General features: G+C 47.9%; 2 protein-coding genes across 2 annotated transcripts in view; one reads left to right on the plus strand and one right to left on the minus strand.

Moving 5' to 3' along the window:
* The first annotated feature begins 281 nt into the window (after positions 1 to 281).
* On the plus strand, positions 282 to 2922 carry EIF1AD (eukaryotic translation initiation factor 1A domain containing). Its single transcript, XM_024749011.1, has 6 exons — positions 282 to 554; positions 1209 to 1383; positions 1527 to 1635; positions 1738 to 1846; positions 2019 to 2066; positions 2605 to 2922. Exons 2-6 carry the CDS (start codon positions 1297 to 1299, stop codon positions 2747 to 2749), a joined length of 498 nt encoding a protein of 165 aa, XP_024604779.1. The 5' UTR covers positions 282 to 554; positions 1209 to 1296; the 3' UTR covers positions 2750 to 2922.
* A 13662-nt stretch (positions 2923 to 16584) lies between these two features.
* The window catches only part of SART1 (spliceosome associated factor 1, recruiter of U4/U6.U5 tri-snRNP), a 14922-nt gene continuing 14540 nt past the window's right edge, over positions 16585 to 16966 (minus strand). Inside the window, exons 19-20 of the mRNA XM_024749418.1 lie at positions 16771 to 16892; positions 16585 to 16668 (exon numbers count right to left, since the gene is read on the minus strand). Coding sequence (XP_024605186.1) covers positions 16650 to 16668; positions 16771 to 16892 — 141 coding nt within the window. The 3' untranslated portion in view covers positions 16585 to 16649. The remainder of the gene's footprint in view (positions 16669 to 16770; positions 16893 to 16966) is intronic.

Consider the following 16966-nt stretch of genomic DNA (forward strand, 5'->3'; position numbering starts at 1 on the left):
CATTGGGCACTTCTAGCCGCTTAGAATCACCGAGTTGAGGCATCCCCGGACCTCGAGGGCGCCCTTAGTAGGCGCACCTTTCCGGTTCCTTCGCGGGAGGCCGGGCTGCCTTCTGTGGTCTCGCTTCTCGGGAAGCATTTCCGGTCTCAGGGAGCAGAGGTCTGTGATAAGAAAACTTTATTTCTCTGCTGCACGGCATCCGGAACCTAAAGGACTTACCCTTGGCCGACCTGATGGTGGGAAGAGTTAGAGGGACGGACAAGGAGAGGGGCGTGGCCGGGAGACTTCCGAGAGAGCGCCGGAAGTACGGTGTGCGACTCAGGCTGATACGCGCCGTTCTCCTCGCTGTCGGGCTTGCGAGAGAGTCTGACGGGAACCGGAGGCGTAGGAGACCGGAGTCCAAGACGACTCCACTGTCGTGACCGCCGACAAGTCCTTTTTCTGGGCTTTCATTGGCTCAGCTGCGAAGTGAGTCGTGGACGAGTCGATCTCAGCGTCCAGCCTGGAGAGCGGGGTCTTTTCAGGCAGCGCCCGTGGGATTCGAGGGCCAGAGAGTAAGTATGGGGCTTTCTCTCTGAGCGTTTTTCCTCCGGAATAGGGAGGCAGGAGGGCAGGGGGCGGCAGCTAGGGATGACACGTCGGAGTTTCCTTTGGAAGCCATCAGTCTCCTGAGTACGCATTAGTCCTTGTTTTTTCAGCACCCAAGTCAGAAACAGTAGATGTCGAAGACCAAGCCAGCCTACCTTGACCTTTAATTAACTCGTTCCTGACTTGGATTCTCCTAATGTGTCTGCGTCTGTACTGGGTTGAGAGATTGAGCATCTGTGTTGTGCGGTTGTGCTGCACCTGGGATGTACAAGCATGTTGAGGAAGAAATGGTTTATCTTACTCTTTCCCCGAGTGGTTGCCAGAATGATTTATTTTTCTAGAACACGTATTTAGTTTTTGTGGTTATGTCAGTACTTAAGAATAACACGAGTTTTTTTACGTGCCTCACACTGTGCTAAGTGTTTTGTTTACGATTATTTTGTTTAAATAACCGTGTTCTGAGTTAGCTACTGCGTTTCTCTGAGGTCTAGAGAAATTGAACAGCCAGGAAATAACCAAGGTAGGGTTTGAATCCAAGCAATTGGATTTCAGAGCTCATGTTCTTAACCAGGACGCTGTGTCACTCCTCAGTAAAAGGCCTCTCCCCATCTTCAAAACAGTTGTGCACTCTGAGCCTGCCATCCAAGAAACTCAGGAGGAGGAGTTGATAGTCTCTGCATCCCTCACCGCCCTGGGACAGGACCCAACATGTCTCAGGCCACCAAGAGGAAGCATGTGGTGAAGGAGTTGCTGGGGGAGCACATGGTGCCCTCCGACCAGCAGCAGATCGTGAGGGTAAGTGACATTGGGGACCAGCTGCTCTGCCCCTGCTCTCCACTCCTGTTGGGCCCCTGGGGTGGGGGCAGGGTGCACCACAGCTCAGTGGGTGTTGGAACCGGCTGATGAGGCTGACTGGTAATTGGTCTCTCCTGGACCAGGTACTCAGGACCCCAGGGAACAATCTGCATGAGGTAGAGACAGCCGAGGGGCAGCGCTTCCTGGTGAGCATGCCCTCCAAATACCGCAAGAACATCTGGATCAAGAGAGGTGAGAGAGGCAGCCCTTTTGGAGACAGAACCGTTTCCTATGGCCTCAGCTTCTGCCACTGCAGGCAGGACTGACTGTGCTTTTTCTCCTCTCTACCTGCAGGGGACTTTCTCATCGTTGACCCTATTGAAGAGGGAGGGAAGGTGAAGGCCGAGATCTCCTTTGTGCTCTGCAAAGACCACGTGCGCTCTTTGCAGAAGGAGGGGCTCTGGTAGGATGGTCCCCTTGGTCACTGGCTGCCCTACTTCTCTGGAGGATTTACTTCCTAGTTGTGGATTTAGGGGAGGGAAGATCATGGCATCTCAGGCAGGAACAGCTGGAAACAGCTTTTTTGCTGAGGAGTTTCTCTGTCCTTTCTGACTTCGGCTCTTCTCTTGGCACAGGCCTGAGGCCTTCTCCGAAGTGGCTGAGAAACACAACAACCAGAACAGGTGAGGCACAAGTTCTGGGGTAGGGAAGACAGAAAATGGGGCTTCAGGCCTTGGTACCTTGAGGGGAAATAGAACCTTTCTTCATTCCTACATAGGGTCCCTGGTGAGAGCTTCTAAATTTGTGGTTGAAAGTATGATCTAAAAGTCAGATCCCCTGGGTTAAAGTTTCGGCCTTGCGAGTTATAACTGAGTGACTTTAAGCAGGTTAACCTATAAAATGGGAACTTTGTAAGGGTTAAAGAGACTAACGCTTGTAAAATTGCTGAGCATAATACCTGGTAAGCAGTGTGGGTTCATTAAGTGTTGGTTGTAGTAGAATCATTATTATTAAAGTCAGTAGCTCTAGCAAATTTTTGAGGTGGGGGTGAGGAGGAGGTAGTTTCTTGCTGCTTTTTCTTGGCCAAGTTTCCTGCGATTCTCTCTGTGTCTGACTCGCTGAGCCCTGACTGCTTGGCCATATGGTCCTCCTTTTTGTGGGGCTTCTTGGTTTTCCCAGAAGGCCTTGGGCTAATTGTCCTTTCCCCCCACCCCGATGCAGACAGGCTCAGCCAGAACTCCCAGCTGAGCCACAGTCATCGGGAGAAGAGTCCAGCTCTGAAGGTGATGCTGACCTTTTTGTTAACACCAACCGCAGACAGTGTCATGAGAGTGAGGAGGAGAGTGAAGAAGAGGAGACACCCTGAGACCCCGGGACCCTCTTCTCCTCCTGCTCAGGGAATAGTCCTCGGCTCCTCTGAGCTTGGACATGCCCAGGAGCCTCTGTGGATCTTTCCCCCTGGATGGGGACAAGGCAGGGCCCTTCTCTGAACTGACTTTCTGACATAGGAGAATTAAACCCCTGGCGGGTAGTGACTTATGCTGGTGTCGGAGTGGCTCTTTGGAGGAAGGAGGGACATGTGGTAAAGTTAAAAACTGCTCCTAGGTGGTGTCCTCATGGGCAGGTGGGCTGAATGGGCAGGAAATGGGAAATGGCTGGAATCTTTCCTAGTTTCTCCCTTTCTCGTCGGGCACTTAATAAGTGTCAGGCCCTGTGTGCTTCCTTGCATGTACTTAGTAATTGGGAGCATTCCCACCTCATTGCCTGCTTGCAGTTAGTACTGGTTCAGGTATTCAGGATCACAGTGGGACTTAGTGCCCATCTGCCTCTACGAGACCCTCAGGATGAATTTCACAGTGCCTCATAAGCTGTTCTCCCTGCCTTTCTAGTCACTTGTGACTGCAGGAGTGCCCACCTCCATGCTGCTGTGTACATCCCCTGGTTGGTGGCCTCCTCATGGCTACTCAGACCATCACTCCTCAGCCCTCGTGCAAACCACATCATCCCATTTCTCCTTGGAAGCTTTTTACCTCTGACTGTATATCCTCCCTCTTCATTGCTGGCATTCACCTTTTAGTCACTGCTCAGATGCTGAAGTTTACCTCCTGGCTTAGAGTCTTCTACTCTTGCTTCCATCATTGTTTTTCTACATCCCATGGATGGGCCCGTTCAACACTATGGCCACCTAGGTCCTTGATGTCCCCATCACTAATGCCCTTGTCTTCTATTTCAGGCCTGTTGCCTATATCTGTAGTCACTCTCTGGACCCCTGATGTCACTAGAAATTGCAACGCCATTTGAATTCAAAAACCTGTACAATCACCACCTCCAGGCCTCCTTGCTCAACTACCACCCCTCCCGCCCCCCATAGAAATTCTTTATCTTCATCTTCCAGCCCTGCCACATTCTCACTGTCATTCTCCTATCTTCACTTCCTTCCCTGTGCAGCATCAATTCCGTGGTCTACACCCTGTACTCCTTTTCTTCCTCCATCGTGTTCATCTAGTAAAACCTAACCTTGGGTCAACCCAGTCATTCACCTCTGTGCCTGTACGCAAGTAACTGTTAGAGAAAGTAGCGAACCTGGTTCATTAGTTTTACCTTAAATTTGTAATTACAAACCTCAGATGGCCACGCAGCACTGCCTGGCAGATCTACCCTGGGATGTTGTATTAGAAAACTTTTTTTTTTTTTTTTTTTTACCAAATCCCTCTTAGCCTGATAGTTACAGACTGCAGCTCATTCATAGTAACCATTGGAGGGAACTTTTACCTCTCTGTTACCAACTCTACAACTGTGCTCATGGATCTTCCTGTCATTTTACTTCCCATTGTAATCCAGTGGGACTTAAGCCTTTCCTCTCGTGCTTCAGAGCCTGTCTCTCTTTACTTAAGGAGTTTTTGTGAGTTTTGGTTTTTGTCATCCTGTGTACTGGGTATGTTAGCATCAAAGGTGCTATACAATCTCCCATCTGAAAAACAACCAGAAAAAAAAACCTGTCACTGATCCCACATCCTCTCCAGCTACCACTTCATTTACCTGCTCCTCATTCACTCTTTTACGCTTGCTTAGTGTAGTCTTAAATACGTGTATACACGTGTGTATATGCTTACATGTGTATATACGCACGTGTAGAAATGTGTGTATATACATTCATGTGCAAAAAATTAACCAGGTAAGTTGAAGATGTGAGTGTATTTTTAACTCATCTGAAGTTTATTTTTGTATGGAAGATGGCTAATTTTTTTCCCTAAAGGGCTAGCCACTTGTCCCTCTATTGAGTGGTTCATTCTTTGCTCACTGGTTCAAAATACCTTTTTTAAAATAAATGAAATTCCTGCATATATATGGATCTCTTTGGAATCTGGCGCACTGATTGTGTGTGCACACTCCATATTTTATAGCACGATTGATAACTCATTCTCCCTCACCCTTGCCCCATCGTTCCTTGGAATTTTCCTGTTTTCTTTTACACAAAAACTTTAGGATGAACTGGTCATTGCATTTAAAAGTCCTGTTGCAATTTCCATTGGCGTGGTTTTAAATCTCATAGTTTGATTTGGAGAGGAGTGGTACTTAACGGTTGTTTTTGATCTTCCTATACAGAAATTAGTTATGTGTGTTCTTTTATAAGATGTTATCTTCTGGGAATTCCCTGGTGGTCCAGTGGTTAGGACTCCACACTCCCACTGCAGGGGGCACTGGTTTGATCCCTGGTTGGGGAACTAAGATCCTGCAAGCCATGCGGCCAAAAAAAAAAAAATGTTATCTTCATATGGGTCTGGTTCAATGTAGTCTTAAGAATTTTAGAGCTATTTGTTGTTATCAATGGGTTCTTTTGAAATTACATTTCCAACCATCATTGGCAGGTAGGAAAGCTGTCCATCTCTATGTGCCCACCTATTTATCTAACTGAATTCTCATTAGTTCTAAGAGTTCTTCAGTTGATTCTCTTGGCTTTCTGGATAGAGTGTCAAATCATATTCTACCAGCGGCAGTTTCATCCTGTCCTTTACACTTATTTCTTTTCCTTGTGAATTGTGGAGGCCAGGACTTCCAGTATAATGTTGAATGGCACCCTTGTTTGTTCCTCTCTTAGTGAGAATTGTTCTCATGTTTCATCATGAAATATTATTCTTGCTTTGGGTTTCTGGTTGATAAACTTCATTAGGCTGAAGATGTTTCCTTCTGTACCTGACTTACTGAGTGTTTTTTTCCTGTATTCAACAGTGATGAATTTTGACATTTATGAGATAGTCAAAAGATTTTTTTTATTATTGCACTGATTTACATGATTAGGTTTCCTGGTGTTGAACCATTCTTGAATTCTGATGTAAACTCTGCTTAGTTTTATATTTATTTATTTAGGATTTTTGTGTCTATCCTTGGGCCAATTTCATTTTTTATTTTAATGATTTCTGTGTCCCATTTTGACAACAGCATTATGCTAGCCTTGTAGAATGGGTTTGGAGACATTTAATCTTTTTCTTTGGACTGGAGTAATTTATAGAAAAGGAGTTGTTTTGGGACTTCCCTGGTGGCACAGTGGTTAAGAATCCTCCTGCCAGTGCAGGGGACACAGGTTCAATCCCTGGCCCAGGAAGATCCCACATGCCGCGGAGCAGCTAAGCCCATGTGCCACAACTACTGAGCCTGCGCTCTAGAGCCTGCGAGCCGCAACTACTGAGCCCTCGTGCCACAGCTACTGAAGACCGTGGGCCTAGAGCCCGTGCTTTGCAACAAGAGAAGCCCCTGCAACGAGAAGCGTGCATACCGCAACGAAGAGTAGCCCCGCCTCGCCACAACTAGAGAAAGCCTGTGTGCAGGAATGAAGAACAAATCTAGCCAAAAATAAATAAATAAATTTATTAAAAAAAAATTTTTTTTTAAAGAAAAGGAGTTGTTTCTTCAAGTTTTGATTGAATTTTAATTATAAAATCTGTGCTTGATTCATTTTTTAAGGGTAGATCTTTGCCTTGTAATTTTTCTGTGGCATTTTATTCAAGTTTTCTATCCTTGAGTCAGTTTTGGTAATTTATATATTTTTAGAATTGTGTGTTTTTTGTATATTTAAGCCTTTTTTGGGAAAACATCATGCGTACTATTTGTATCATTTGGGACTGTCTTACTTAAAAGTGACAAAAGTCTAATTCAAACCAGCAGAAGCAAACAAGAGCTCATTGTTCTGCAGTCTCAGGGCAGAGCTTTAGGCAGAGCTGACCTAGGCCAGCATAATTTCATCAGGGCTCTCATTTATTTCTTGGATTGTCTGTGCTCCTCTTGGTTCAGCAATCTCTTTCTCCCTATAGGTTGTTTCATCAGGAAGCTCCAGTTTGCACTTGGTCCTGACAGACAAAGAGTTACTTCTTCAGGATCCATGAACTTCAGGGAAGACCGACTGGTCTTGCTCTGGTCACTTGCCCTCTCCTGGCAACCACTCTGGCCAGGGCTGAGTAGGGGGAATAAGGGGAGGCTAGATGAACCTCCCTGATCCATATGACATGCGTTTCCCAGGGAATAGAGAGGTTCTTTTACCCAAAAAGGGGGCAAGGGGTGAGAGCAGATAAAACAAGAAACATTTGTGGCTTTTGTTTTGGGGAGGGTTTTTTTTTTTTGGCCATACTGTGCAGCTTGTGAGATATTAGTTCCCCAACCAGGGATTGAACCCCAGGGCAGTGAGAGCGCCCCGGAGTCCTAACCACTGGACTGCCAGGGAATTCCCAAAACAACAAACGTTGTCCTGAATTCTGTGTATTTTATTTTCTTTGACTAGCTTTGCAAGATACCTGTCTACCTTATTAGCTTTTTCCTTCTGTTTCTTTGGGGTTATTTGCTCATTCTGACTTCTTGGGTTGTATGCTTAGTTAATTAATTTCAGACTTGTTTTCTAGTACATTTAGGGCTAAGAATCTTCCTTTAAGTACTCCTTTGTTTCCTGTTTTTTTTTTTTTTTTGGCCGAGCCACGTGAAAGCACTGAGTCCTAACCACTGGACCAGCAGGGAATTCCCTGTTTCCCACTTTATCGGGTGTACTTGTGTGATTTGGGGGGGCATTGTATCTAGGCATGGCCTTCTGTTTTTCTCCAGTCCTCGGTGATTCTGTGATCTACCTAATAACCTCTTTTTTCTTCCTAAAACCTTTTAATCTTGACTTCTCCCTCTCTTATCAGCCATTCAACTCCTGGGGGTCATACCTAGGAATTCTGATGGAGGTAGAGTCCTTGTATTCTGCATACTGTTCCCCTTTGTCATTCTCCAAAGTTGAATTCCACCTCTATTCTCCCAACTTAGTAGTGGAGTCCAACCATATATGAATAGATGTCCCCGAATGAGCTGGCTTTTAGGAGCCCTCCTTCCCCAATGCCAATGCCAGTCCATGTGATCTGTTTCCTAATAGTACTGACCCCTGCTGCAGTTAGGTTTGAGACTTGTAGCCCGCCAGACTCCGCACGTCTATCACTTTACGACCAACCTTTACAGCCAGGTCATGTCCATCGGAGCCCCCCCATGCAGCCCAGCTCGCTTTCCTCCCGTGTCATCCAGCCACACATATATGTGTGCCAAGGAGCACCCATGGCACTCTGAGCTAGCCGCATGGTTTTTCTCTTGTAATATGTAAATGTGGTGAGATATCTTGACACAGTTTCTCATGTTAAGACATCCTTGCATTCCTGGAATAAAATAGCCATGACACATTTTTCAGTGTATTGCTGGATTTGGTTTTCTGATGTTTGGGAGGATTTTGGCATCCAGGTTCATAAGTGAGATGGTTTAAGCTTTTCCTTTCCTGTGTTGCCCTTGTCTGGGTGGTTTGGTTTTGTTTTATCAAGGTTATGCCAACCTCGTAAAATGAATTGGGAGAATGTTCTCTCTCATTATTAGTGTTTGTGTAAGATTGGGATTTTACACTTCTAAAATTTTTGGTAAAACCGCCTGTGCCTGGCATTTTCGCGGTAGGTTTTTAACTCTAGATTTTTATTGAGTATAGGATTGTTCGGGTTTCTGTTCTTGAGTCAGAGATATTTTCAAGAAAAAATATTTTCTTATTTTATCTATGGCACAAAGTTAATTGTAGGATTGCCTTATGTTCATAATCTTGACTGTATCCAAAGTTATATCCCCTTTTTTATATCTAATACTATTTTTTTGTGTTTTTTCTTTTTTAATCTTGTCGATCTTGGCAGAAGTTCATTTATTACTCTCTTCAGGGCACTGGCTTTTTTGTGTGTGTGTGGTATGCGGGCCTCTCACTGTTGTGGCCTCTCCCGTTGCGGAGCATAGGCTCCAGACGCGCAGGCTCAGCGGCCATGGCTCACAGGCCCAGCCGCTCTGCAGCATGTGGGATCTTCCCGGACCAGGGCACGAACCCGTGTCCCCTGCATCAGCAAGCAGACTCTCAACCACTGCGCCACCAGGGAAGCCCAGGGCACTGGCTTTTTTGTTATCATTCCTCATTGTTAGTTTTTTTTCTATTTCATTAGTTTCTGCTCTTACCATATTTCTCCTTATACTGCCTTTGGGTTTATTCTGTGGTTCTTTTTCTAACCCTTTTGGTTTGGTCCTTAACTCATTGATTTTCAGCTTTACCTCCTCCCTCCCCGCAAAACTAGTTAGGGAATTTTCAAATCTGAAGAAAAAGTAAAATAATTATAAAATAAGTACCTGTGTACCCTTCAACAGGGTCACTAATTTATAACATTTTGTCATGTTCTACTTCTCTATACATACAAAACACATAGGTTTTGCATTTAGTTGTTACATCTCTTTAGCCTCTTAATTTAGAATAGACTTTTAAACATTTTTTTGGTTTATTTTTCATAAAATAGACTTTTTAACAAGTTCAGGCCAGTTTTATTATAACAAATGTCCTGGGTTTGGGTTTGTGTGATTATTTTTGTATGCTTAGATTTGAGTTAAACAATTTTAGCAAAAACCTAGAGCTGATGTGCTTTGACCACATCACCAGGTACAGAGATGATGTTCATCTATTGCAGATCACAAGGCACGTGATACAGGATGTCCAACTATTGGTGATGCTAATTTTGATCACCTGGTTAAAGGGATGGCTTCTAGGTCATTTTCTTATGAAGGTATTATTTTCCCTTTGTAATTAGGTAATTTGTGTGACAGTCTTACCTTTTAAGGCTAAAATTTCCCTTAATGCATCTCTATAAGTATTTGTATTTTTTTTTTAATTGCGTTGAAATTTTTGTGTGTATGAAATTTTTCATACCAATTAACAACTCCCCATTTGCCCTTCCTCCAGTCCCTGACAACCACAATTCTATTGTACCTTCTGTTTCTTTTTTTTTGGCTGCACCATGCGGCTTGCAGGATCTTAGTTCCCTGACCAGGGATTGAACCCGGCCCCTCGGCAGTGAGAGCACGAACCACTGGCCCGCCAGGGAATTCCCTACTTTCTGTTTCTATGAGTTTGACTAGATACCTCAGATAAGTGGGCTTATTCAATAGTTGCCTTTTTGTGACTGCCTTATTTATTTCACTTTGCATAATGTTCTCAAGGTTTATCCATGTCGTAGCATATGCCATAATTTCCTTCCTCTTTAAGACTGAATAATATTCCATTGTTTGTATGTGCCACATTTTTTTATCCTAGAGTCGGTGGACTCTTGGATTCTTTCCACCTTTTACCTGTTGTGACTAATGCTCTTATGAACATGGATGTACAGATATCTCTGAAATCTTGCTTTCAGTTCTTTTGGATATATACCCAGAAGTGGAATTGCTGGATCACAGGGCTATTTTTAATTTTTTAAGGACCCACTGCCATACCGTTTTCCATGGTGGCTGCACAAGTTTGCATTCCCCACCATCAGTGCACAGGGGTTCAAGTTTCTTCACTTCCTTGCCAATGCATTATTTTTTATTTGTTTGTTTGCTAGTAGCCATCCTGATAGGTGTGAAATATCTAGTATTTTAATTATACTTTAGTTTTGAGTGTTTTTAAATTTCCATCATTATGCCTTTTTTGGTCCATAAATTTTTTAAATTATTTTTTATAAATTTATTTATTTATTCTTGGTTGCGTTGGGTCTTTGTTGCTGTGCATGGGCTTTCTCTAATTGTGGCGAGCGGAGGCTGCTCTTCACTGCGGTGCACGGGCTTCTGATTGCGGTGGCTTGTCCTGTTGCGGAGCACGGGCTCTAGGCCCACGGGCTTCAGTAGTTGTGGCTTGTGGGCTCTAGAGCACAGGTTCAGTAGTTGTGGCGCACGGGCTTAAGTTGCTCCATGGCATGTGGGATCTTCCTGGACCAGGGCTTGAACCTGTGGCCACTGCATTGGCAGGTGGATTCTTAACCACTGTGCCACCAGGGAAGCCCCAGCACCTTTACTTCTGTCTTCCATATCTCTTAGCTTTTCTTTTACATTTTTAAAATTCTCAGTCCCTCTTTGAAGATTTTCTCAATCTGGTCTTCCAATTGGTTGATTCCTAAACTGTGTCCCTTCTATTGTGTATCCTGTCTATTGTGTTCTTTATTTCAGCTCAAGATGAGTTCTCTAGCAGGTTTAAACTACAAATGACCGTACTGGAATTTTCCTTTATAGAGAACTCTGGGATCCAATGTCTTAATACACTTTACCAATAGCCCCCTGGGGGAGTGAGTAGACCAGGCTTCAAGGCCACTGAAATTTGGCCAGCACGCACATGTCTATCACGTTCTGAGAGGATATGCATGGGATTCTGGAGTGTGCACTGCTCAGCAGCAGGAAGAAGTTCATAAATGCAAAAGCCCTGGGGCCAATAAGTACTGGAGGAATATAATTTCCAAAGCTGAGACGAATTCCATGGGGCTGAGTGTCAGGGCCCCTGCACACTGGTCTCGTCTGGTGACCCAGTTTAAAGGCTTTAAATGTGGAATATGCTGCCTTCAATGTACAAAGAAGCCAAATTGGTGTAGGGCCTCTTTGTAGTTTGAGGAAAAGGACAGCAATTTGTCCTTAGTAGTTGCCCAGATATCCCCTTAGGAAATTCCTTGGGTTGCGGGACCCTGGATTTTGTCTTCATTCAAGGCCCAACCAACTCTGCTTACCTGTGTCTGAGGAGCACGTAAAGCAGCATGGGCAGTTTCCTCAGTAGGAACTACTCTCAGAATATCATCAATGCGAGGGAAAGTCGGGACGCCAACAGTGGCTCGTGTGCTCACGTGTGATGCATTGATGACATACTTGGGGGAATCCAGAATCCCTGTGGAATGTGTCAAGGCCCATTGCGCACCTTGCCTGGCGACATAGAGGAATAAACCGTTAGCAGTGCCCAAGGCTGTCTCCCAAGTGGCAGCAATTTCTTCAGTTACTGTTACGATAGAATCTGGTGATGCTGAAATATCCACTTCACTAGGTAACCTTTGCTCGTTCACAGCGAGGTGCCAAGCACCCGAAACCCTTGTTTCTAGCCAGTGCAGCTTGTTAAGCATGGAGACAGCGCTGTGTATCACTCCGTTTTCATGAATTTCTGTATGAGAAGGGTATTCTTTTTCTTCCTGGGGTTCGAACTGCATGACCTTGGCCAAAGTGAGAGGGGTGTAATCAGTTCCTGGCTCCACATTCAGTCGACGTTCATAGAAGCTGCCAGCAGGGTCACAATAAGCATGTCCACCAGTAAGTCAGCACTTGCCCTGGGTTGCAGGAGCCCAACGGTCCACTCGGATGATACAGTCCAGTAACACAGTAGCAGTCTCAGTCCAAGCATAGGGTGCGAGGGCCCCAAGAGCAATTGTGACTGGTTAGCCACTGGTAACAAGTTCCACAACAGAAGAGGGGAGTTCACTTACCCAGGCGTTAGTCTCTCAACCCTCAGCACACAGACTGGAGTATGAGCTCAAGAGCACTTGGAGAGTGGTGGGGAGCTGCCCTCGTCCTCTTTCAGTTCTAAAGGACCCAAATCAGGGTGCAGAGGAACTCATACAGCAGTATCTGCCCTGACTGATCTGTCTCACACAGAGCTTTGCGGGAGGGGGCCTCTGCAGGGAAATCCTCCCCCTTTTCAGTTTCCCTTTCTGTTGAAGGCTGACAAATCAGACACATTTTGGGACCCCTCCTGTCTCCGCCCACCCCCGCAGGGGAGCATATATTGACACAGAGGGCAATTTTGCTTTTCTTAGTGTCCCCAGAGCAGGTGTACAGAGGAGGGAAAGGGCAGGGGTCTGAGGAAGGGCAGGTAACGTGGTCTCACTGGGCAGGGCCATGTTGTCTGGCAGGTACAGGCCTGGAGTGCCAGCCTAGGGGGTTTTGATGGGAGTCACCTGAGATGGCAGGACCTGGTGCGTCAGGAGTCAGAGAGGGGGAAATGGGTGTCGCAGGAAGGGCTGGGACCCACCGGAGTGAAGACCCCGAGTGAGGCTGACTACCCAGGGCATTAGGGCCTCAGAGAAATGGCCTTGGGGGAGTGACTTTGGCTCTCACCTCGGCCCTGTGAGCGAGGACAGCCATCTCCATCCTATACCAAGATGAAGACATTCAGAGCAGCAGAATATGGTAGTTTATCACCAACAGACAGAACTTCTAGAAGACAAACTTCAGAAAAAAATGAAAATGACTCCAGAGGAGAGATCTGAGAGGCAAGAAGGAACGAGGAACAAGTTCATTAATGATGATGATGTCTGACTAGGGGGTGGTTCTTAGAAAGTCAAGATAAGGTCCTGGAGGATAAAAACACCTAAGAATAGGGACTTCCTTGGCGGTCCAGTGGTTAGGACTCTGCGCTTGCACTGCAGGTGGCACCAGTTCCATCCCTGGTTGGGGACTAAGATCCCGAAAGCCATGCGGCCAAAACTAAAAAAAAACAAAACCCATGTAAGGATAGAGAGGGAGCAATCATAATTAAAGGGTTCTAAAGGCCTTGTATAGTTTGAAGGGAGATAGATCAGTTGACCAAGTTTAGACTTTAATACACACGTTGAAACGTTAAGGGTAATCTCCAAAAGAATAGGAAGAGTGGATAACTTCCAAGCCAGTAAGAAGAAAAGGTGTTAAACACTCAATCACTCAAAAAGAAAGCAAAGGAGAAAAACAAGAGAAACAGGACAAACAGAAAGTATTACTTGTATAGAACAGAAACTACTCTGTTTAAGCAGAAAAGGGATTTTCTAGACCATTTTAGGTGACTGTGATGGTTAATTTTGTGTCAACTTAACCGGGCTCAGGGATTCCCAGACGGCTGGTAAAACGTTACTTCTGGTGTGTCTGTGAGGGTGTTTCTGGAAATTAGCATTTGGAGCAGTAGACCGAGTACAGAAGGCCCCCTCGCCAATGCAGGTGGGCCTCACCCATTGCGCCCCGAGAGCCTGAGGAGGACGGGGAGGGGGCGGTGAGGGCGAGTTTGCCCCGTTTGAGCTGGGACACCCATCTCCTCACTCCTCAGGCCTTCAGGCTCAGACTTGAGACTCACACCACCGGATTTCCTGGGTCTCTAGCTCGGAGATGGCGTATCTGGGGCTTCTCATAATCACGTGAGCCAGTTCCTATAATAAACCTCACATATGTGTGCATATCCTAACGGTTGTTTCTCTGGAGAACTCTGATACACTCACAGAATCCCAGGGGGTCAGAGAACAAATCTCAGAAGGGTGCCTGAACTGGCAGGGCCCTACCTGGGCCTCCAGGATAAGAACTGGGGAGGCTTCATCAGGCAGCCCTGGGGAGGGGGAGGGGAGAAGGCAGGGGACCCTGTTGCTTCCCAGTCCTGCGGGGAAATGACAGAACTGGACCATGAGCTGACAGGAGCCACAGCCTGGGTATGGCTGCTGGGGCTTGAAGGGGTTCAGTGGACCTGGTCAGGGTGTGGGCACAGCTCAGAGGGAGAAAGACCACCTGAGTGAGGAGGGGACCCATCCTGCCCGTTTCACTTGCAGGCCACACCCACTTCGGATAATCGGCTTTTGGGCCGAGGTTCCCATCACCAGGCCCAGAAGAAAGGGCCTTCTTGGGGGCTGGCCAGGGAATGAAGCGGCTGGGAGTGGCGAAGGGGTCCTGGGCAGGCCTTTATACCTTGGTGAGGGTGCCACGTGGGCCGGTGGCAGAGAGGCAGATGTATGGGCTTCTGTAAATTAAAGCTGGGCTCTCTGAGCCCCTTTGAAGGCCTTGTGTCACATGGAAGGGCATGGACTCCCCCCATCCCCTTCACGTCTGGTGGTGTCCTTGCTCGACAGCTGCTCACCCATCAGATCCTCAAGGGCCCAGGCAGCCAGTCTGGCCCTGCTCCTTACCCTCAGGCCCAGCAGCCCTGATGCTCAGTAAACATTTGCTGAAGTAATGAAAGGATGAACGTTCTTAACTCTGCTTTACACCAGCCCTGGAAGTCTGAGATGAAACACGGACTCAGTGGGAATTCGCCCGAGGTCAGACAGCTTGTGAATAGAAAAGCAGTCCAGATGAGTTAGCGCCCCAGCCAGCTTGCCCCCAGGCCCTGGCTAAGACCTCAGGGACCCTCACACCAGCCTGTGCGGAGGCATCACTGCCTGCAGTTCCTGAGGGGGAAAGTGTTGCTGGCAGGGCCCCACCTTCTCCCAGGGTTCTGCCTGTGCTGGGGGCTCAGGCCTCAAAAGATCTGGTGGCCCCCAGCCCCTCCCACCTCCAGGGAGCTGAACTGACGCCTTGCTGCTTCCCAGCCCCCAGCAGGGGCAAGCACAGCCTGGGGAGGGGACTAGCTAGCATGCATTTGGGCCGGGAAGGGCAAGCACGGGGCCTGGGGACCAGAGGCCACAGGATGTCTCAGAGGAAGCAGACGGCCAAGCAGGGAGGCTTCCTGGAGAGGCCCCTACGAGTCCCTGGAAGCCCCTCCTAGCCCCTGGTGCACTATTTACTGTCTCCTCAGTCACAGGGTCAGCGTTGGGAGGCATCCTGGGCCAAACCTGGTCAATTTGACCCTGGTCCACCGTTGCTTTAGGCCTTGGTCGTTTCTGGCTCTGATGATGGTGACAGCCTCCTAAAAGGCTGCACAGTGTACGGTGTGAGCTTTGACAAGAGCTCGGCCAGAGCTGGTGCTATGCCACCAGGGACACTGGACTGCCCATCCATAACACTGGACGTGCCTCAGAGGCTTCCAGGAGAAATGGACTGAGATTCCCCAAATCCCAGATCTGGGCTAGACATCCTACGGGGACCCTCCATGAGGAAGCAGCCCAGATGAAAATTAAATCAGAATCAGACCTCAAAACGAGGAGATGAGCGCAAGAAAGCACGAGGGGCTGGTGCTTGCTGGGTCTGCCACGCAAAAACTGTCATCAAAGGCAATATGTTAAGCAACTGTATTTTTGTCCCTTGCTTACATTTCTCTCACCCTAAGGTTATCCACTCTTTTCTTCGTTTCATTAAAAAAAAAAATCCGTGAAGCGTCTGGAATGCATCCGGGTGTACGTCAGGGTGGGCGCTGGTTTGGTCGGACTCCCACGGGAGCCAGCTGTCACCTTTCCCTTGATTCAGGCTGTTGCTCACCCCGCACAGAGTTCTTCCCTGCTTAACTGGACACAGCTCCCAGGAGGTGCTCCGAGGAACTCTCAGCCTCTCGCTCCACACACACCAAGGCGGTACAGGATCACGGAGCAGCCTCGGGTAGCACCTCCGCCCTGCGCTGCCCCCAGTCCCTGCCCTGCCCGTCCTGGCCGGGGAGGGCAGTGCCACTTGTGGCTCTGGAGGCTGGGAGAGACCAGGGTGACTGAGCCTCTAAAACACCTTCCACTTACCCAAAAGCTAGCCCTGCAGAGGATAAGGCACGGCCTTCAACAGATGGCCAGGACCCATGCAACCACACCGGGGAGGCCAGGGGAGGGGGCGAGAAAGTGAACCAGCTGGCTTCTCTTTAGCTGGCTGGGGCCCAGGGTGGGCTGGAGAACCGCCTTAGAGGATCCAGGCTAGCTTTCTCCCTGAATCTCCGTTCAGTTATTTGTGTCACCTACGACCAGGTCTCACCTGGCAGAGGCCATCACTCTAAGCCACCTCTGAGGGGCCTTGCTCACCTTCGCACTGCAGGTGAACAAACGGATGAGTTCATTTAATTGTCACGAGACATCCTATGAAGCAGAGGTGTCTTGATGGTACAAATGGCAGAATTAAAGCCCAGAGAGGTTCAGTGACTTGCCTGAGGTCACAAAGGTGATGGAGCCTGAGGGCAGTGTCACTGATGCTCCTCCACCTGCCCTCCTCCCAGGTCTAACCCTGGAATCTGCACCATGACCAGGGGGGGAAAAAATAAGGAGGGAACTTTATTTAATATTAAAGTCGGGAGGGGATCAGAAGGGAGGTCGGCTTCACTTGGTAATGGTGTTCCTGCAGAGAGAAGAGGGGTGTGAGGCTGCAGAGCGGCTGCGCGCCTCCCCGACCCCACGCATGCACCGCGAGGCCCTGTGCCCGCCCCGCCTCCCCACTCACGCGTTCATGCTCTTGCCACTGCCGCTGAGCACGATGTACGGTGTCTTCTGGGCCTTCTGCTTCTCCTGGAGCAAAGCCACGGTGCCCAGGGGCGTGTCGCTGGAGCTCATCTTCTTCAGGAGCTGTGGGGGCAGGGTTGGTCAACACGGGGTGGGAGCGGGCCTCGGCACCTCAGCTGCCCGCCACGCATCCCGAG

Source organism: Neophocaena asiaeorientalis, unplaced genomic scaffold, assembly GCF_003031525.2.
Source record: "Neophocaena asiaeorientalis asiaeorientalis breed wild unplaced genomic scaffold, Neophocaena_asiaeorientalis_V1.1 scaffold43, whole genome shotgun sequence".
NCBI lineage: Eukaryota > Metazoa > Chordata > Mammalia > Artiodactyla > Phocoenidae > Neophocaena > Neophocaena asiaeorientalis.